The 22,665-nt window shown below is 46.2% G+C and overlaps 1 protein-coding gene across 1 annotated transcript in view; it reads right to left on the bottom strand.

The window, feature by feature from the left end:
• LOC119446425 (helicase domino-like) overlaps nt 1-22,665 on the bottom strand; it is a 116,548-nt gene that overhangs the window by 37,009 nt on the left and 56,874 nt on the right. The window contains 13 exon segments of the mRNA XM_037710851.2: nt 5,754-5,894; nt 6,956-7,039; nt 8,574-8,741; nt 9,714-9,845; nt 10,322-10,436; nt 14,239-14,497; nt 14,500-14,604; nt 15,612-15,814; nt 16,616-16,914; nt 17,022-17,110; nt 17,923-18,072; nt 20,879-21,142; nt 21,793-22,165. Coding sequence (XP_037566779.1) covers nt 5,754-5,894; nt 6,956-7,039; nt 8,574-8,741; nt 9,714-9,845; nt 10,322-10,436; nt 14,239-14,497; nt 14,500-14,604; nt 15,612-15,814; nt 16,616-16,914; nt 17,022-17,110; nt 17,923-18,072; nt 20,879-21,142; nt 21,793-22,165 — 2,382 coding nt within the window.

Genomic DNA, 22,665 nt, shown 5'->3' with positions numbered 1-22,665 from the left:
TTTTTCAATTTCGATTGAAAAAAGAAAGCTATTTTTGCAAGCTTTTTCCGACACTTCCACTCATATTTTAAACATCAAATTTTGCACGAAGGCTCCTTTATATCTGCACTATTTTAAACAAGGCTTTTTCCGCAGTCGCAATATTTTGTTGCAGTTGGCTTTCAAAGACAGCCCTTTATCTGATATACACTTGAAGAGTCGTTTATTTTAACAATGCTGCAGTGGAAATTATGCATATGCAATGTGCTGAACATCAGGTCTTTGCAGTTTCTCTGTGCATCTACATCGTAGCCATGCAATTAAAGGCGGATTGGGTATGGGACAAATTGTTCTGGAAGTGGTTGCTTTTGGAGGATGTCAAATGAATAAGCATGGCTTTTATACAGAAAACTTCTGTGGACAAGGGGGCAAAATGCACCAGTTCCTAACTCATTTGTCTTCCCTGTCGCAGTCCCTATGTTCACCAGAAAGCTGGTCACCATAGCACAATGTTTACCCCTTTTTTAGTCATGTTTACGACCACTTTATCAAATAAGGACTAAGCAAAATTTTGCCAAGACATTTTCCCTTCTTCCATCCAATCAACGACATTCTCATCGGTGGCACCAACAAAATACATTGTTTGGCACCTACACTTAAATCCAATGTTCAAAGAAAAATTTTTGTATTATCATAACTTGAAACACAATTACCAGTTTCGATTTATAGCACTGCAGTGCAGCGATAAAATTATGGCTAATAAAGCTTTTGTACCTTAACAGTGACCAATCTATTTAACAGCGACTAAGAAAAAATTTTCTTCAGAGTCCCCAAGTTGAAATGCCTACGAGTGCTTCTAGCCTCCTGTGCTTTCTGGTGCTTCTGGTCTGCAGTGTGGACCTACACAATACTTCCAAGTTAAGCGGTAACATTTGGCCGCTTGACGACGAAACCAATTTTGATCAATTACCTGTAGTTCAGGTGCCCTCAGCAGCTCTGATCTACTGCGCTTGCTGTTGCAGCAGTATTAGTGAAGTCCTTACCTACGAAATATTTTCAGCCTAGTGCCAACAATTGCATCCTCAATGAAACTATGGATTTCGACTGCCTGAAGTGGAAACAGTCCTGGAAGTTCTGGTCTACAGCACACACTGGTACAGCAACATTGCTGAAGTTTTCACCTACAAAGCATTTCCAGCTCGGGGCCGACGCGTCTTCAATGAAACTGAATTTTGACTGCCCGAGGTAGAATTGCTCTCAGCAGTTCTAACCTACAGCACTTTCTCATGCAGCAATATAGTTCTCATTTGCCCCGTTGCACAAGGACTTTACACATCCGATACTTGATCCATAGCTGAAGGGACTGACTTTGTTAGCTGCCCGAAGTTATTCCACTCTGCAACAGCGCTTTCTAGTTCTGCAATGTTAGCAAGGTTCTGGTTTACGCTGGAGTACAAGGCATTTTCAGGTTAGCAATGTCACTTGATTCCTAGCTGAAATGACCTATTTGTTCCAATTACCTTCTGAAAAAATCCAACCATACTTCTTTAGTTTCCGGCATTATCGTGATGCAACAGCCTTTCCTTTTCTCCAAGAACCAGAGCTATGCCACAAGGTTGGTCAAACCCAAAATTTTGCTCAGAGGATGGAAGCATAAAATTGATTAAGGACCGTAAAGGACACAGGACAGATGCTCTCCAAGGACAGCAGTAGCTGACGTATGTCCTCCCTCATCCGTCAATTCTGTGCTCGGTCCCATACTCTAAATTTGTACCAAACAATGCACGTTGCCAATATTTACAAGGCCCTCAACGAGTGCTCAGTAGGCAGGGACGCCAATTGAGCTGGGAATAAGGAAAGGCCGATGCAAAAGCGCTCGCACGTCTTGCTCTTCGCACCCAAATGCATCTCATCTCTTGGTAGAGGTGGACTAATCCGTGGCCCGGCCATCTTTTCAAGTTTTGGTGCCAGACAATAAAAAGGGGAGAGGAAGGGAGTAACAACACCTACGAAATTTAAAACAAATTTTTCAATTTCTGCCCCTCCACTAAAAAAAAAAATATCCAGCAAAAGCAGAGGAGGACAAACAATTAGATAGAGCAAAAGAAATTTGTGCTTTAAATTCAGAGCTGGCCCAAAAAAAAGGAAGAAAAAAAAGAATAGAAAGGGACGTCAAGACCAGAACTTTGTGCGAATAATGCTAGGCCAAATGTGTATGGTAAACAGAAATGGGAGAAAATAAAAGACTGCGGGGCGTAGTTAAAAGCTATTTGGGCGTGGGAAAGCAGAAGCGAGCGGTATCCAAAATAACTATAAAGATAGGGGGGGGTGAAAAAAATAAAAAACCTGGTGGCCAACTCTACCAAAAGAAACGCTGCATTTAGGAGCAAGAGTGGCACAGTGCGACACCAAAACCTGAGAAGGGTGCTCAACACCTCTCTCTCTCTCTCCCAAGAATTGAGACACACCGGAGGCGAAGAGAAAGAGTGCATCAAGTTGACTTTTATTCAACATGCTTCTGCGCACGAGTTCTCTTATGTTGCATTCACGGCAACAAGTCTCAGCTCGGCCACAAGAGGAAAAAAAGGGGGAAGGGGGAAACAAGCGAGGAGAAAAACATAAAAGGTGGTGGTGACATTGTGTGCCCTTTGCTCATAAATACCGAAAGAGGGAGGGGAAAAAAAAATGAGGGCGGCGAAATGTGCTTAAATGTGGCAGCAAGATTTGATTGAGACACAGAAAGAGACCGCACGTACGAAACAAGCAAAGAGCAGTTGGCGCGCATACACGGGGGTAAATAACAACAACAGTTTACCGTCGAAGACGCGCAGCGGTGGCTGCAAAACAAATCTATACACACAGCCACCAAGTGCGCGTCCATTTCATTTGTCACGATGGCAGGTACTGGGGGTACACGGGGGATGGTAGAATCATATTTCGCAGAACACGATTGGGGTGTTGGTAACTAAAAAAAGCGAAGTACGTGGCCCGACAGGCTGAAGAGAGAACGAGCCAGGAGCAGAGAGGAAAGAGCGAGAGCACACAAATTGATGCCGCCCATTAAGTTTTTCTTACGCCCCCCCCCCCCCAACCCCCTTAAAGCTCAAGGTTTTTCCCAGTGCACGCACCTACTAAGCCACCCAAGGTGCCAAGCCAAGTGGACTCCGCAAACCCAGCTTGCTCTCCCCTTTGCAAAAGCTTCTGCTGTTGCTGCCACACTTTTCCTCAAAATTTTTGTAAAAGATCCTAAGTATTAGAGTCCTTCACACTTTCACCACAGATCGGTCACACGTGCCGCAGAGATTGATCAAACTGTCCTCCACACGTGGAACACGCACGCACACACACCCGCGCTATTTACAAAGTCCTTTCACAGAAGGAACAAACAATAAAAGAATGAGCTAATGAAAAACTTTACAGAGTCACTGCATGATGCCTATGCCCCATCCCTTCCTCTGTGAACAGCCCTTCCCCAACCCCAAAGCATCTTCCGCTTTACCTAGACACACGGAAGGTTATCAACAAATGCTCCGTAGGGGAGTCCATCTGGGAGACAACACTATATTTTTTGCACAAGTTGTTCACTCCCTGCTACGCCTCGAGCTTCTGGACTGCCGGTGCCGCCGCCGAGAGCGGCCACCTCCTCCCCTCGTTTTGGGTCGGGGCACTTCCTCCTCGGCGGTGGACTCTATTACCACAGTGGTCTCGGCCGGCGGTGGGACTAAATCTGGACCAAGGCTATCCATGACTACCTCGCCCAACACTGGGACAGGCAAGGGCTCCAAGTCAAGGTCAATATCTGCAACATCATCATCCTCCTCCTCCTCCTCCTCTATAATAACTTCTGCATTTTCTTCCTCAATGGGAATTTCTGTGATATTCTCCTCCACCTCCTCCACAGGTACCTCTGCAGTGTTTTCCTCTTTTATCTCCTGAACTTCAACAGGAGTTTCTACGTCATGTGCCTGCCCTTCCTCCTCCTCTGCGGCTATCGCTGCAGGTACCTCTTCTTCCCCCTTCTCTTCGACGCAGATTTCTACAGTGCTTGCCTCCGCACCTTCCTCTCCATTAGCATCCGACTCGCCTGCAAAGCTTAGCCGCGAGAACAGCTCTGGCGTCAGCTTGGACACAAATTCTGCCAGGAGGTCGGGTCCTATCTCTTCGCAAAGCTCTGGGTCCAGCACGAACTCGTACACCTGTTCTTCCTCTAGCCTGTACTCCTCGGCCTGAGCCAGTTCCCCCTCCGCTCCACCTAGCACCACCTCTTCTACAGCCCCCTCATCCACGCCATCTTCAACATGCTCTTGCGCTGCTATCTCCTCAACACACTCCTCCACTGCCATCTGTTCAGCGCACTCTTCCACTGCCATCTGTTCAGCGCACTCTTCCACAGCCACCTCCTCGACGCACTCTGCCACAGCCATCTCCTCAACACTCTCGTCAACGATTATTTCTTCAATTGTTTCCTCGACCATCTCCCCCTGCCCACCATCAAGTGCAGCTGCTGCCTCTGTGACAACCTCCTCAAAGACTGTTTGTTCCTCAAGCGCTGCTTCCGGCTCTGGAACTTCCGCAGTCGAAGGTGGCTTGGGATCAGGCATGGGCTCGATTTCCCACTTAGGCGACTGCTTTGGCTCCATTTTCACAGCCTTGGGCATGGCTTCAGGCTCGGTCTCAGCAGCTCGTGCCCTTCTCGTTCTAATGACCAGATTGGGGTTCGAGAATGGTTTCAATGCCACAGGCGAGGAGCCAGACGAATTTGGCGTGCGGATTTTGGTCCTTCCGGGGCTGTTAGCTGCAGACTTCTCTGCATCGAGAGCACCACCAATATGATTTCCAACAGGTTCGGAGAGGGGAACATTCGTAGTTGGCGCTGTGCTCTTGCTGCCCATACGCAATGCCTTCTCTAGCATCTGTGTTTTACCGGCAGGTCGGGACACCTCTGCTGGGACATTAGATTTCTCTGCAAGACCTGCCGGCAAAACCTTCATGACTGGCAACGTGCACTCAACAGACAGGTCTTTCTCGCCAAGCACAACCTTGTCTATAGTGGGATGAGGTGGCAGTTTGACGGCCGACGCATTTTTGTCCACCGCTTTTGTCTTATCAGTGGCTGGAAGAGGATCCAGCTTAACAGCTGGCATGTTGTCTCTAACCTGTGCCTTATCAGCTGAATGAGGAGGCAGCAGCCTGACGCTCTTATCTGTAACCTTTGCCTTTTCATCTGTAACCTTTGCCTTTTCAGCAGCTGGAACAGATGGCGATTTCACAGTGGCTGCACTCCTATCCGTGACCTTTGTCTTATCAGCAGTGGCATGCAGCAGCTGTTTGACATATGGCGACTGGAGTTTGTCGGCATTCTTGACCTTTGCAGTAACCTGTTTCTTATGCTCAAGAGGATACTTATTAACTACGGTTGACTGTGCCTCCTCTTGTTCCACTGCAGAAGAATGTAACGTTTTGCTGGAGCCTACGCTCAACTTTTGGCGGGTACGTTGGTGCGCCGTCGTCTCCAGTGGCAACAATGGCTGGTGATGTCGATGGTTCTGCACTGGCGACACGGCTCGCTTTTTCTTCAGGGGAGCCGACACTTCCTCCTGCACAACTTTATCGGCTGTAGAAGAGACGGCAGCGGCCGCTGCAGCCGCCGCCCGCCGCTTACTGGTGCGCTTGGGCACAGCCGCCGTGCCGTTCACCTGGCGCACAGCAGCAGTAGCCCCACCCTTGGCCCCACCACCACGTGATGATCTGCGCTCGCGACCGCTCTTAGGCACCTGCGTGTAGGCATCCTCGCGAGAGTACACCAGGGCAGGAGCCTCCTCGTCGTCTCGGTAGCCAGCACGCCGCTCTTCCTCCTCTTTGATGGCCTTGAGGCGGCCCAGCTCCCAGTCCTTCTTCTGAGCCTCGATCTCCTCCTGCAATAAAGAAATGGAACCCTTTAAATATGTATTATTTCACAAGGAATCGAATTTTTACTCCTTCGCATATAACCCTCCCATGCACATGGCCCGCATTACCAAAAGAAAGGGTCCTCAAGGAGAATGGGGAAAATTCATGCATTTAACTGCACGAACAAGAGTAAGCCAATGTTTAAACCATCACGAGGGCAACCCAGCACAACCGTTTACATAAATTGACTGAAAAGAAATAACTTTGCTTTTAATACCAACACGTGAACATGCAGCTAATGGCACCCCCCGTGCTATTTGCTAATGAGCACTGGCACGCACTGAGGAGAGTGCATTCTGCAAACAACTGGCACCCGTTTCCAGGCCTTGATCCTTTTAACAGCACGAAGCATGGCTTTCATACGCAATGACATAGTTCCAGTACACGAGCCCTCTCTGATGATCAGCACTTGCAATCTGTTCACACAACTGCAAAACCAGAGGCCACAGCATGAAAAGAAAAACAACTCTCCTTCCTGAGGCATACAAACCAACTTGATGATAGTCGAGCACATCTATAATGAAGGCCTCTACAACGAAACGACATGCATCATGAAGAAATAATTCTGTACCGGTTCTATTGTGAGCTGTGCAGTGTGCGACCTTTACAACTAGTGACCTGCATAACAATATTTTTGGAGGCCCCAAGTACCTTGTTATAAAGGAGTGCGACTGTATTAGACTACGAATTCTGCCTTGCTGCCCTTCTAACACTTTTTTCTCAAAAACAAACAAGTTTAATCTGGTTTGGGAGCCCAGTCTGCCATCATGGTACCAGTCCGCTTTGCACTCACCATCACTAAAAACAGATCCGACCTTCTGGACAAGCCTCAGCTTTGGCCATGCACTTCACCTCCCGAACACAAGCCAAAGCCTCTTAAAATCAGTGCTTCCTCTTTTCCACAAATATCTCATGAGCAGTGAAACAGACTTGAAATTTCTCATCAGCATCTCATTCTACATCATGCAAGCATTATTCATACCAAGTGCACCTGATGTCTGAAAAGCAACTCAACAAGTTCACTCACCTCTGCCTGCTTCAACTGTTCAAGGGTCAGTGGTTCTTGAAGGGATTCAAGGAACTGCATGGCATACCTCTCAACAGGTGTAAGCTGTTATGCCAAAGAAGAAAGTGGGATAAACACACTGTTAGGAATAGACATTTCATTTGTACAAAAGGAAACGAATCATCTTGCAACATACCTGCAAAGCACATGCAGACAGAGACATGCAGGCAGAGAAACACGAATGCACAATTCTGTGTTAATCATTTTACTGTGTCCATACTTCTCTGTGTGCGCCTTGCAGGTACAATCTGAAGATGCCATACCAACAAGCCCAAGCAACCAGCCTTACTGAATATAGTTTATTTCCTCCCATGCATTTCTTCAACAAAACGCACACAATCTGGCTTTTACTTTGGCTCTCAACTGGCACTGCATATCTAGTTCCTGTTTGCTGGCAGGCACTTTTATTAGGGCGGTGAATATCACTGCAAAACAAAAACAGAAAAAAGCTGTGCATCCACAAAGAACTCGTGTTCTGTGTGTGGTTCAGTACTTAAACGGCTGTGCTACGTACAGTAGCACAGCCTTTTAAGTAATGGAAGGGCATACCTCTGCCAACCTAGCAACATGAAAATTCGGTAGACGAACGTACGGAAGGGGGTGGTTTAAAAAATATGCAGGCAGTGTTGCAGCACCATTGCATCAGCTCTCACCACAACAGCCGTAGAAACCACTAGCAAAAGATTTCTATAGGAGGTCTCAGACGGCTCCAACATTGAGCTGGCATAATGCGACATGAGAAACAAAAATCACTGAGTTATTGGTTAAAAAAGAATGCGCATATAAGTTGTTTTCTCGAATGAGAGAGACCCAAGGTAATTTTTTATTTTATCATCATTTACCATTATGTTTCAAAGCAAATTCGAGGCTCCGACACACATTGCGTGGTACAGTAGACTCGTGATAATTCAAACTGATAATTCAAACTTTCGATTAATTCGAACAAATTTCAAATTCTTGGTTGGCCCGCTATGTTTCCAATGTATTTAAAGCCACTTGATTCAAACTGCGCCATTGTGTTAATTCGGTTAATTCATACTTTTTGCTTGTCCATGCCGGAAAATATCCGCTGCCTTTATTACTTCTAGCTGAACATTTGCGTTATATCACTAACAGTCGCAAATAAAGATGACTGCCTGGCTACACGTGTCAAAGCGGCCAAAATAGCCAAACCGCGTGCACCAACAATCGCGCGTAAATTGAGGAAGGGAAAAAAAAAAGAGACGGCAGGTGTGGCGTGTACGAAAATGACTCATTTCTCTTTTTCCTGGCGTGTCCACATGTCAAAGCAGCCAAATCATGCGTACCAACAGAATCACATGTTGATAGAGAATAAATAAAAAATAAACAGACCACCGAGATGACTGAGACAGCAGGCGCAGCATGTACGAAAAATAATGCCCGTGACCATCGACCAACTGTATTTACATTTTATATTGTATTTACAGAGCCTACTGTATTTAAATTTTATATTGACAACGCTGCTGCACGCCAGCCTTCACCGCCCACGGAAACAGTTTCGGACCTTCCCTTGACAGCTTCATTGTAAAAGTTGCGAAAGGCTCTGCACTACACTTGCCTGATCCATGAGCTTGTCCAGCTCCTCCTCGGCTTGGGACTTGTCCTCATCCCGGCTGTCGGTGTCCAATGGGATGGACTCGTCGAACTCTGCCAGTTCAGCGGCCGCTTCAGCACGAGCCGTGTGGGCAGCCTGAACGTCCAGCTCTTCCTCTGCCATGCCGAGCGCCTGCAACAGCATCCAGCAAGAAATCAAGCAAAGCCACTGGCCAAGCATTAGTGCGACCACACTATAGGAAAAGTTTGCACCCTTTGGAGCTTATCTCGTCCTCGAACAATAATCCATCTTGTCTGTGCCTTTCCTTTCTCAAACTCTGTGCACTTGGTACTTGCAGGTACTAGATCACAATGAGCACGCGCATTATCAGCACAACATAGCAATCTTCACAGGAAAGTACCAAGCGCAGTTTGCGAGAAAGGAAATACAAGTAAGATAAATTATGTTTATTGTTTAGGGACAAGATATGCCCCAAAGGGTGAAAGCTTGAGTGCATACTTTTAAAAACAGCATTAGGCTTTGGACCCACCTACTCACTGCCAACATCTAATTTACGCCTACATGATATAATGAATAAAGGGGCCAAACACAATATACAGTTGAAGTCTAGAGCTTATGGTGCACGAGTTCCACAAAAAAAGTTGAACTTTTGCTTGAAACCAGAGAAAGCCACACAACACTATACAGTCTAACCATGATATTAAATACATAAGGAATTGTGCAACAAACTAAATCTAAAATGTTTATTGATTATATCTGCATGCAACAAATATACGCTTACAACGAATATCCATAATATAGAAGGTATTTTCAAGTCACGTATAACGTCGTGGCGAGTATCGACTGTTAAACTTTTTTTTTCTAATGATCGTCATCCTGTTAAAACTTCTGGCACCTATAGCATGTTACTTTCATTTTCAGCTTTCGTACATTTTATAATTTGAGCAGCTAAATGACTCCACAAAATAAAGATAAATGAAAAGATGTCAATTACGTGGCAAACTGTTCTAACTCAATGTCGACTGTGTCAGGGGGTCCAGTCCTCTTTCCACCGCTCCTCCTAACAATTGAGCTCTACCACTAAGCAATTTTTTGTAGACAGACTGATTTCAGCAAGTCACACTGTCAGCAGCAGACTTTTACCTTCTCAAACTCCACAGAGGAGAACTTTTCAGGCCTCTCTGGCTCAGTCGGTCTGTCTTCCTTCTGCGACTCTTCACTTTTCTCAGCCAGTGCTAGGCCAAAGTCAGTTCCAAACAGGTCCTTCAGGGTGTTCTGAAAAAAGCACAGGCAAGGTTGCACATCCTCCTACTACCATTGCATGAAGCAAACTTCAGTGAACAGGCCTGCTGCTTTTTTGTGTCAATGACACTCATGCACTCTGCAAACATTCCCGGTCACTGTCCACTTTGGTGTAGACAACTTTCATTCATTCATTCATTTTATTTCAACATTATGGTACATTGGGTTCTGTACCCGATAAATGCACTTTCACAAGGGCGACAGGAAATGTTCGTATGCGACAAGCTTACAATGCCAAAACTGTACATCTGAAAAATAAAACTAACTGTGTTGAAATTAACATTCCAAAAGGAAATACTTTACTTTTCTGCACGACATCAAAATTTATCAAAACTTGGAGAAACTTTCCAGTACAAAATCAAAACTTAACAGCGGCAGCATTACAGAAAACAATGCTAGCCTTCCTCGAGCCTAAATTAATGTGCAGGTAGAAACTAATGCCTCCATACCTGCTTGAAGAAGGCTGTGGTGAAGTTGCCTCCTTCAATTGCCAAGTCACCGAGCATTCTCTTCTGATTTGCCTTCTTCAGGATGTTTTCTTCAACTGTTCTCTCACTTATCAACCTGGACAAAACAAAACAATAAAACACACTTCATTGATGCAGCCGCTAAGCTACCGAAAACATAGCCAGCCGTATCGGGTACAAGTAATGAATAGGCTGACCGTTTTTGAAATATCACAGCAACGCAGGAGCTTTCAAAGTGGGACAACCAGATCATCTTACACTGCCTCCAAACAGCTAACACAGTCCAAAACTATGACAGGACAAGCCAGCACACTAAGACGGGCCGAGACCGAGAAACATTTTTTAAACATTCACAGAGAATATTCGACAACTTCTGTTACAAACCTTTTACATCCATAAAAATGACTGAATGGAACCACTTCCTTAAATCTAAATGCAGCCATTTCGAAGCACTGGCAGGTTACACTTGACACTACCCAATAACGTCATAACAAAAAGTTTACATTTCACTTTCATGACATTTCTAATTTAGTTAAAAATCGCGCAAAATCACCACAGTTCATGGAGCCATATCTCGCCTTTCCTGCCACCGAAGCACCGCCATCTTGGTGTCGTTCGAAAGCTCAAAAGTTGCGTCGTTCCGCTTTTCAATTCTTTGGTCGTCGCCATCTTGTAACAAACACACAAACACAAAAGAAGTGCGGGTCTGTCTACTAGAGGTGGTCACACAGGCCCTCCGATCAAAGCGGGCCTCCGATTGGCTGGCATGCTGAAAGGCGTCTCCCTATTGGTTGCTGCTGTGGCAGTGCGCAAGATTGCAACTGCAGTTGTCTGCTTCATGCCCGCTATCCCTCCCTCTCCCTCGCCCCCAGTGCCTCGAGCGCGACGAAAGAAGGCAGGCTTCCTACCCGCTTTTCTTTCTTGCGCACGCGAGATTTAGCCACGATCGTCAGCGCACTTTGCACACTTTCACTCGCACATACAGCATACGGCACGCGGCAACGGAATTATCGCCTTTGGACTTTATGCGGAACCGTCGTAACAAAAAGCTAGCAAGAAACAGACATGGACGAGCAAGAAACGACAAACACAGTGCACGTGTTTGTCATTTCTTGCTCGTCGATATCTTTTTCGGGCTAGTTTTTTCATAAGATGGAACGACACCTCAGTTTTGATGTTTATACAGAACATCTATGCACCAGAACCAATTTTAGGGCGCCAATGCGTCATAGACAACAACCTTAAATAGCAAATAAGATCTCAAAGGCCATGCTTTTGCTGGCGGAAACCGAAAGTACGTCATAGGTGTCACCCCCGGCACTTTGGGCGGCCAATTTCATCATCAGGTCACCAAGTCAAGCGACATGAAACGTCAACATGGCCGCTCGGGCCGGCACGGGGTGGCAGTTCGCAAAGCATGATGCAGGAACGAACAGTTCCACAGTTGCAACGCAACAGCGGGGTTACCAATGCATTAGGTTCTATAGGAAGCTAAGCAGGGACTGGCGAAAAACGATGTAACAGCCAGGAAAACGCAGCATCCGGGAACTAACAGCAGGGTTCTACTGTATTATTGTCATTTCCACCATCGTCACTGCATCAAAAACTGGCCCGATGTCTATCACAGCAGTCTACAACTACGACAAGATTCTCATGCTCTTCCAAAGGCAACCTCGAGGCCTTGTAGCAAAGCTAGCACAAATTCGCAAACAAAATTGTGTACTGTTAAACAGCTCGAACCTCTGGCATGACATGATGACAGCATTGCAATGTGTCATACTAAAGTACTGCTGTCTCATAAGACTTTTGGCACGACGGCGTGAGGACTATAATGGCAAGAGGTAACACAGTAACTTTTTACTACAGCTATAAAGCTATGAAACAGCTATGCAGCTACAACAGTAGCTATGTAAACAGCTATGAATGTATGTGAATGCACATTTGAGCCACACCAAGCTAACCAAATTAAAACATACGAAACACTTCAGAACCGAGCAACTTAATTCTTTCTTCACGGCTATTCATACAATAGTGACATCTCAGCACTCTTTCCATACCGCGCCCATTGGGCATCGTTAGCCTGCTATCAATGGTTTGAAACGCAGACTTCATGACCTTCCGTGCCGCTCACAGTCACACTGCGCTATCGGACGTGAAGGACGAGAACTATATTTTAGTTTTCTAAGCAGTTCGCTTTCTTCCCGCTTGGCGGCCATTTTTAAATACGCTCCGGAGTTTCGTGATCGTCAAAGCAGAAAGCAAAAATGTCCGGCTCCAGAAGCGGCACGCAAGCTTCAGGAGATTGCAGATCTCACGATTCCGCTGCCTCTGCAGCTGATCTTGTCAACCCATCGAGCAGCAGTGAGTCGGAGGACGCTGACTTTTGGTCAGACTAAGTCTGAAAGTGACGACGACGCAAACTAGCCCGGAACATCAGCAGCCGCAGCCCGGCACGATGAACTGTAGTGCTTACAGCTAAATTTTTGTAGCGGAATGCCTGTTTAATGAAAATTTTTTATTTTTTTCTGAGCTAGCGCCTATTAGACTGCAATACATATTGTATATCTCCTAATTTCCGTAACTTTTTTTCTTAGTAGATACACTTTGTTCCATTTTATCCCACAATAGAGAGTTTTAGAATAGGGGCCCAAAAAGTTTGGGGCCCCAAAGAGCTTTGCGGGTGTTAGCGTTGGGGCATGCAGGAGTGAAGAGTTTTAGAATAGGGCTTTGCGTTTACGAATAGCGTCTTGCGCTTGCAGCGCCACTACGGTGTCCAAGAAAAACTATTATAAATATTAAAATAAACTATACCGTTTTATGATAAGAAGAGTAATTTTGATTTTCGTGGTTTTGTGTTTCATTACAATTGAGAAGTTATTTTATTAGCAACAAGCGATTTGTTGCGCTTAATTTTGAGTAACCAACTTGACGAGCCTTCACCAGCCAAGCTAATCCACGTTAGGCCTACGAGCTATGAAATCGACAATCTAATTCGGAATCAGCGGTGTCTAATGAATCAATCTTCATTACACACGATACTTGAGAGAAAGCGATAACCGCAGTCACTTCTCCTAGCTGACGAACTTCACGCGTTACCACGAATGAAGCCCACGTTGGTACTCGGAGAGCCGCCGCTTCGATAGGTGCCGCCATGTTTGTTGACTCAAAGCTTTTAGGGCAGCTTTTGGGGCTCCCGCTAAATCAGTGAAATAGCGGTGCAACGCAAAACCCAAATGCAGTTAGCGTCTCGCGCATGCGCAGTGATGTCAACGCTATTTCTTTGGGGCCCCAAAACGTTTGGGGCCTCTATTCTAAAACTCTCTAATCTTGGTTTTGGCAATTTATCTTTTTTATGACATACATCTCGTTAATAAATCTTTTATGCGTGAAAAGTGCATTCATTCTTTTTGTTTATGTACATATTACACGAAATACTGAGTGCAGTAGTACCTTCAGAAAAAGAAACTTGGCGTAACCTACAAAAATCACCCATTTTCCCTAAGGTAGGGAAAGAGTTAAGCGAACAAATACATCTTCCTATCCTTGCTTCCGGCTGCCATATGCCTGGCTCTGCCTTTTTTTAATAATAAGCTTTTCTTTTCATTAGTCATGTGCAGTCACAGGTTATCACACGAGCACACCGTATGTCACGTAACAGCTGTCCATATGCTGTGTACCTGCCTCGTGCCCGATATCATACCAACAGCAGTTCCTTCTATGCACAGCCAAGAACTGGAATTCTGTTCTTATCACTCAAGGATGCCATTGAAGAAATTCATTACTCAAGCCATCCTAAGTAACTTTTACTATCAGCCACGTACTGCCACATGTATTGCCTCTGCCCAGGGGGCCCTTGAGGTATTCAATAAATAAATGTCCCAGACACAACACCAACTTGCCTGTAGATGTGAACATCTCTTGTCTGGCCAATGCGGTGGCACCGGTCCTGGGCCTGGGCATCCATAGTGGGGTTCCAGTCCGAGTCGTAGAAGACCACCGTGTCTGCTCCTGTCAGGTTGACGCCAATACCTCCAGACCGGGTGGACAGGATGAAGCAGAAGATACGTCGGTCTGCGTTGAAGCGCTCCATCAGAGCTTGTCGTTGGTCCACACGCGTGCTGCCGTCCAGCCGCAGGTACGTGTGGCCATGGTAGTTCAGAATTGCTCAAGGACGTCCAGCATGCGCGTCATCTGGGTGAAGATCAGCACCCGGTGCTGGCCTCCCCGCAGTTGCCAGAGCAGCTTGTCCAAAACCTGGAGCTTGCCTGCAAGACACACAGAAAGGAAGATGGTGCCATTCAAGCAATGAAATCAGATCTGTGCTCTTTTGTAACTGCTCTTTCGTAACTGAAGTAACTGTAACTGCTATTGCATAAGTGACATTCTGTTCCAAGAGAATATAGTTTAATGTGGCCCTACTAACACAATGTGGGGATGCGCGATTCTCACGCATCCCCTGATGTGGTTTTCCCCAGCATAGCTTGCGTCTCCTGTAATCCGGCTTCTCCGCGTGGCTAAGCGCCGCCGGCAGTCGGCGTGGATGTTACGAGAGGGCTCGAGGGTTGCGCTGCTAACGCCACCTGACGGCGGGGGGGTTACATGGGCGCAAAAGGGAGAAGGCTGTTCCTCTTGGCTTGGGGGTCGGCGAGCAGCACGCACAGACTGTTCACGCGTGCGTCTGCCCACTTCGCAGGACCGTGCCAAGAAGGCTTAGTTAGGAGCTGGACACTGGTATGGGCGAACACTGATCCTCCGAACATCACCACCGTTCGCGTCACCGTACACGTGAATGACTAGGCGATGGGGTCATAGCATGGGGCGAACATATTCGCCCGTTATCCGGTCGCGGTGAGTCTGACTTCCTTGATTTGTCGTGCGCCCATGCGAATGTTCTATGGGTAGCAATTCGGCTAGCATGCACTAGTGTATGAAAGGTGCAATAAATGCCCTTTTGATTGTTTGCACTACTGTGTTGTCGTTCCTTTGTCCCAAGAGCACGTGTGAGACCCCACAACGAAGAAGGCCACGTCAAAAAATTCTAACAGGAACAAATCTATCAGGAACAAATTATATTTCCACAGTCACTGGTGTAACATTGCGATTCAGGCTCCAACGCCATGCTGTGCCGCTGCAGATGTTTAACAAGTTGTCATATGCTGATGTCATGTTGCACTAAATTAGGCACAACAGCTGCCTCCAATAATCAAAACCTACCTATGTTTCAATTTATGCTAGCAGTGTACAGACATTAAAATTAAAAAGGCATTCTTACCGCAGTCGTACTGTATTAGCCGCAGCTCCGGAAACTGCGTCTGTAGGTTGCACATGACGGGGTGCAGAAAGGCGCACTTCGGACCCAACTCGTCCCTGAGTCGTTCCTCGAGGACCCTTTCAGCATTGATGGAGGATGGTGACGGATGTGACACGCGCATCTCGATCCGCGAAGCGGTCACTTTGGGCACTGAGAAAACAAACCTGCATGCCAAAGCACAGCAGGATGGGGGTAATGACTTCAAGGCAGCTTGGCAAGCAGCATTTCTTAAATGCTCACATTTCTATAAATCTGTAAATCTGGTCAGCAGCTAAATGTTCTAAATTAGCTGTGCTATTATTACTACGGCAGCTGAACAATCACAGCACCAGAGTTTTCTCTAGTAATTTTATGGAAGCAAAAAGTAATTTGCTGACAGTAGCAGGTAGCTACAAGGATACCCATACGGGTTCCTTGTTATGCAGTTGAAAAATTTATCATGGTTCAGAGATGAACCGGGGACCAACACCTTTCTGGGGTGGTTACTCAACCATATGACATAACCAGGAAGTTAGCATATTGCAGAGCGATATCCAATAACTCAAAGCTGCCGCTCGTTCAACACTTCTGGAGTTAATCTAAACGGAAACGCAACAGACAGTGCGAACTGAACGGCCAGCTATCACTGTTTTGATTGTCACTGAAGCCACTAGAGAAACTATTACATTGAGTGGCTTTCTAGAATAATAGCCACAAAGTATACCATTTGCAGTGACATCTGCCAATGTTTACGCACCGCACTGGCAAACACAACTGCATTAACATCAGTGTGAGAACATGGAGAGCAGCACTCGGGCTGCTGGCACAAAAGGTTTCTCTGGCCATGCCACCAAATACGCGTCTTACAACCAGCATACAAACTGCAGAATGATCACACAAGACATGCTTGGTGTAGAACACAGCATCAACAAATATAAGCTAGTATCACCAACACAAAAAGCACACCTCGAGTGAAAACCACACACCTGTCAATCATGTCCCTGAGCTCGTCCAGCAGCTGTGGAGGTGTGCGTACCACCGAGCGCAGCGTGCGCGTGTACCGCCACAGCTGCGTCTCTCCCTGGGACGGTGCATTGAGGCAGGCCACATATCCCGTTCCGCCCCAAGGGCTGCGCACCACGGGCCGGGTGTCGTGCACAACCGTCACTGCCTCCACCAGGTCTCGACCGTATGTGGGGCACGCCGCACAGCGCAATGCATTCGTGTGCCCCAAGAGGCGAAGCTTCTCACGTCGCTGCTGCCGCCGCCGGCTTTCAAGAGTGTCCTGTGAGGCGAAAAGAAAGGAAGCGAGAGTTGATTGGTTCGGTTGGGTTGACAGGGTAGTCGGGCCCATAACTATGCCCCTCTAGTATTCGCTACTAATAAACTCACCAGGTAAAATGGGCTTCTTTGGCTGGAAGACTCGGTCGTTGTAGCACCAGATGACTTCACGGGAGCAACGACAGTCGTCTTTGCATTTACTGCAAAGAAGGAATGACACATTCTTTAAAAAAGATCAAGTAGGACAAGATATGCATCACATGATACTGTTACTCAAAATAAGACTGAAGTCCACAGAAATATCAAGGCTTAAAAGTGATCAACAGTGGTTGAACAAGGGAAGTGACAACTAAAGAGTTAGTGCATATGCACAGAGTTGAGCGTTTGTTTTCCATTCGCCACTTGCACTTTCATTTGCCAAGAACCATCATGTGCTACAATCAGAAGCAACCATGCAGCGCGAAGAAGCCGCCAATAAGGCACAGAAGCTGCATTCGTATTACAGTCAAACTTCAACATAAAGTTTTTCACAGCAAGTACAACTTCGCTATATCGAGGTTCAACTGTACCTTCATACACAAGTCACTTTTTCCAATAAAGCCAATCAAGGAGAGGCATTTCTGGCTCTACAACCAGTACTTGTATGCAATTAAGACTGCATTTTTCACATGTTAATTTCTTCTGAGAGTATTTTCTAACATGCCATAAATAAATTTTACCCTCAAATGTTTAGTTTATTGTCCCATAGCCTCAATCCAAATTTCTTTAGAACCTTCCCTCGTGCCTTATTACATACTCCCTAAATCTAAATAAACAGTTACTTGAAGAGTGCAAGCCTTAAATCTATATTCACATATGCATGCACGCACGGACACACGTACACACACCCTAAAAAAATTTTAGAAATTTAAAGAAAATATCAAAATATGCACACTGGTTGGTTAAGTTAGTCCAGTAATGCTGCATCAGAACACTTTGCATTACCATTGTGATGTAGATTCACTCTACGTACCAGTTTTCGTCACTCCCGCATGCGTCGCCTGACTGTTCACATTCAGAGGTGCAACGCGCACAACTGGCTTTGCGCCAGCGATCGTCGAGACTTGAGTTGAAGCAGGACTGCCCGCAGCACTGGTCACAACCCGTCCCATCTGGCTCAGCGCTGCGAGACAGTGGCACAAGACATGAGGCACAGAACACTTGCAGAATTGCCAAGATTAGAATGTGCAAAATACTAATTGTAGCCAAGAAATACAGTCGAACCCGGTTATACTGAACCCGGATACAGTTAAACCTCGATATAACGGGCAATTTGCTTCGTTATATCGAAATTTCGTTGTATTGAAATTCGACCTTTTATGCAAAGAAGTACAGTCGCCGATCGAATTTTCTTACAAGAAAATGGGCCGCCAAACTTTTCAAATTATTGGGCTATCGAAAAAAGAAAATTTAAATGAGAAAACAATTTATTTGGTTGAATTTGGGAGTCAGCGACCAATGATTCGGTTTCATGCCACATCGACGACATCTTCACATCGGCGGTACGAATTAAGCGAAGCCTGCCATGATTTCGCGTCGCGTCCACTCCGCCCCAGCGGCTAATAGCGTCGCCCACACTGGGACAAACCTATCATGAAAAGTGCCAGCAGCGGGGAGCAAATGCTTCGCCTGCCCTCTCATTTCGACGGGGCTCCGAAACTCGAGGTTACGCAACCTCCAATACTAAACGTATTGGAAGACAGCTTACATGATGCCATGCCATCTCGGCATGCCCACTCTTTGCACGCACGGCAGATTACCTCTAAAGCAGGATGCAGGGCTGTGTGTGCGCACAGCCACGCTTACAGCCATGCGCAGCCAATGCCGAGAAGCGCGCTTACTTACCCTGCCACCCCCTCGCTCGTGCTTGATTGCGTTACGAGCTCTCCCCCCTCCCCCTCTTTCCCTTTGATCCCATGGGAAGGCGGCACTTGTGAAGCCACCATCTTTCTTGTCTCACACTCGCACGCTTTCACTCGCACGTAAAGCACATATTGCGCGCGATAGTATCTTATCGCACGTGGACTTTATACAGAACTTTGGCGGTCGCTCTTGTCACACGGCAGGCGATTTGAGAGGTGCGTTCGGAAGCCGCCGCTTATAAATCATTCATATAACCATCTGCATCCGCGTAAGTTACAATTTATTGTCACAGTATTCCTTTGCGGCAGCAATAAAATTTCATTATAGTGAAATTGCGTATAAACACAATTAGTTATATTGAGGTTCTAAATACATGGTGTTCTATGGACAAGAGGTTATGAAAACGTAAATACTTCGTTATATCGAGAATTTCGTTTTATTGAAGCTTGGTATATCGAGGTTTAACTGTATAACGAATGACTGTAAAATCCCCTTGAAAATTTTTGCATAAAATATTTCTAAAATAAATCTAATTATTCTTATATCGAACTATTTTGCAGTCCCCTTCGAGTTCGATAATACCGGGTTTGACTGTACTACATATAGCTTGATTAACTCAAGATGCTGAGGTTTAAGAAGATTCACAGGCTTTGTTCTGTAGATACACTGTCAACCTACTGTATATTCAAGAATCGGCACTGCTAATATTTATTAAATGTATTTATGAAATATTCACATAATGACAACCGAAGTTTTGGATACCATTATGTATAAGTTCTAAATCACTGCACTGGTAGGTCCATATAATCAACGGCTCCAGAACATCAGGCTATGGAAAGTCAGTCACACCTATATTTGTAGTCTTTCAGAATAAGTTTTGCCCTAAACTAGGTGCAAATGAAAAATGAAAATTATTGGTGCCGATAATAAACAAAAAAGCTCTAAATACTGAGCAGTACAAGTGTGACAACAATTTACCTACTTACGGTGGTGTGGCTGGCACAAAAAGCCATTGGAGGAAGTTTACTGCCAGTATGTTCAAACACACAGACCTCATCAGCAATCGAGCATGTGATCACAACACAGGCTAGACTAACTGCTGCAGTAGCGGAGTCTGCGTCCGCATGCAGTCACTCCCGTGTCCTAAAAATCGGTCAGCAAATGTAATCAGCAAAGACCAGCCTGAAACAGCATACTATGGGCCGCTATTTTGTGGCGATGCCTTTCTGGTAACAATGCCTTTTCGCGCTTATCGCGCTTTGTCAGTGGTCGGAGCGACGGTCCGCTCGAGTTATCAACGGGATCAGCAGGCCGTGAGCAGTGGATGATAAGACTAGTATAGAATAAGTCATAAGGCATCTCTACAAAATCGCGGCCCTGGATGTGCATTTTGGCCAACAGCTTCGCTTACTTGGACCGCAGCCAACAAACCAACATGCCAATCTAGTATGATCCCATCAATCACACACTTTTGCATTAGCGACAGTGCAAAGCCATGCACGTAATTTACTGCTGTTCCCATGCCACATATCAATGTGGCAAACCATCGACAGGCCATCAAAATGAGCAGGAAACCCTATGCTGGCTCATCAGAGGCATCACTGTTGCATTTCCCTTTGCGGAGTACATAATATCAACACGCCACAAGCAAAAGCATAGCCTTCGAGATTAGTTCCCGTTTCTCATAGGGAACCGTAGCTGGGGTGTGAAATTGGACAACACCAATAGCTAACAAATAATAATTCATGCAGAGCTCATACGCGGTGACCTTAGAAATTAGAAATACGAACGTAACTCTAACGCTCCCCTCCGGACAGGCTGCACCATCTAACGTCGCCTCCGCAATGTCCGCACACCTGGTGCCGCATACGCAGCGACCCAAGTTGGCGATCAAAAAAGTTCAATGAAGAGTGGCACATACCCACGAGATCAGCCGATATTTTTTATTAGGTTAGACATTCGGAAATAAATTTGTCTGGCAACGCAGGGAATGCTATTGGCAATAATATTCAATTCTGCTCAGGCGCCTTCCCAGGCAAAGACGCCGACAGTGAGAGTGCTCTCACCCGTCGTGGTCCTGACCACAGTCTGGCCAGCAGACGTGGCCAGCATGACCGTCTGATGCTGCTGCACAGCCGTAGTGCCGTCAGGCATGGTCTGCGGTGTCTGCTGGGCAGGCGTCAGCAGCAAATGCTGGCCTGTTGTGGTCTGCACAATGCGGCCAATGCCAAATGGCACAGCCACCCGTGCAGGACCGGTCCCGTGGGCCGGCGGCTGGATCTGTAATGTGATGGGCGAACCCATCACCGGCTGACCACCAGCCGCAGCCACTGGAGCCAAAGAAAAGATAATAAATAATGGGATCTTCTGGACAATTCAGAATTCATTTACTAGGTTTGCAAGAACGTTTGATTTTTTTTCAAATATCTAGTCAAACATCCTATTCAGTATTCACTTTGGTCCAAATTTAAATATTCTGAATTTTTCAGGTATTCAAGGTAAATATAAACTTGAAAAAAAAAAAAAAAAAACGAGTACCATCGACAGTTTCAGTGAGCACGTTGCATTGTCACTGACATAGTAGCTGATAAACACATGAGCTAAGAATTCATTTTCAGTCGCTGACCAATTTTTTCGGAAGCAGTTTTTTCTCGCATTTTTTTCCCTTAACGCATGAACCAGGTTCTAGTGTACACCTGCATGAAAAACAAATGTTATTCAAATTACAAATTATGATTTAATTATTATAGTAAGTATTAGTGATTTGATGAACTATCCCCGGCTGAAACTTCACACCAGCTTATCAAAAAAACCAACCATGGGCTTTGTGTTAATGTTTCCCACAGTTGAATTTACATTCGGGGCATCAAACGCGAGTATATATGATACGCGTTGGGCATTACAGGGCTAAGAACACGGGAGTCGGTGTCCCTTCAGCAGGAAAGACTTGTGGAAGGAGCGACAGTTGTGAGGAACTCACAGGCATTGGACTTCTGCACCAGCTGCAGCATGTACTCCCCGCTCCCTCCTCCGCCTGCGGAGGAAGGGGCAGCAGCCACCACTGGGCTGTGCGCACGAGGCGTCACGGTGCCCGGCGTGGAGACCACCACCAGACGCTGTTGCTGCTGCTGCGGCTGCTGCTGCAGGCCACCAGGGTGGTGCCCCTGGGTGAGCACGGCCCCGTGGCGGGCCATGGCAAAGGTGGCACCACCGCCCGGCACCCCCTGGTGGCCTGGCCGCACCACCATGCCCGCTGCGTGGTGGTGAGCCCCAGAGGCGGCCACCAGCCTCTGGTGGTGAGTTCCGTGATGGCCAGCCGCCACCATTGGCGATGCTGCCCGAGCTGCCCCAGACTGCAAGAGAATGCAGAGAGCGAATATTAGCAGAGACACTTGGGCTGGTCAGTGTGCGTGTTTATATCGAAAACACAGTGTGAAAGCTGGCGAGGACAAAATTCTTTTGCGTATTACTTGGTCCTCTTCAGCTTTCATGCTTTTTGTCCAATATGAAAGACAATGACAGGATTGTAGAGACCCCAGAGTGGTGCTCTTGGGCAAGGATTGCGTCCTTTGGAAAGCCAGCAGAAAATAAGACTGGTAACATACTCTATTTTCATTCATTTGAGAGCAAAAGGTTTCACTCTAAAATAAAGAAAAGGCGTCATTTTCTTAATTTCGTGCAAAAGATTGAGCACTGGTTCATCACTTTGACAGTCACTTTTTTCCAAAACCATTTTGGTAGAGAAGTTTTGAAGCTTTCTAGGTTGCATTTTCGGTCCCTTCAGAATGCAGAACAGTAAAACCTCATTAGTTTGGATTTCACAACACCCAAAAAAAATGTCAGAAACAACCAA

Source organism: Dermacentor silvarum, chromosome 3, assembly GCF_013339745.2.
Source record: "Dermacentor silvarum isolate Dsil-2018 chromosome 3, BIME_Dsil_1.4, whole genome shotgun sequence".
In the NCBI taxonomy this organism is placed as follows: domain Eukaryota; kingdom Metazoa; phylum Arthropoda; class Arachnida; order Ixodida; family Ixodidae; genus Dermacentor; species Dermacentor silvarum.
Note: the sequence above shows the minus strand (reverse complement) of the source record. Positions and strands in the feature narration are given on the sequence as shown.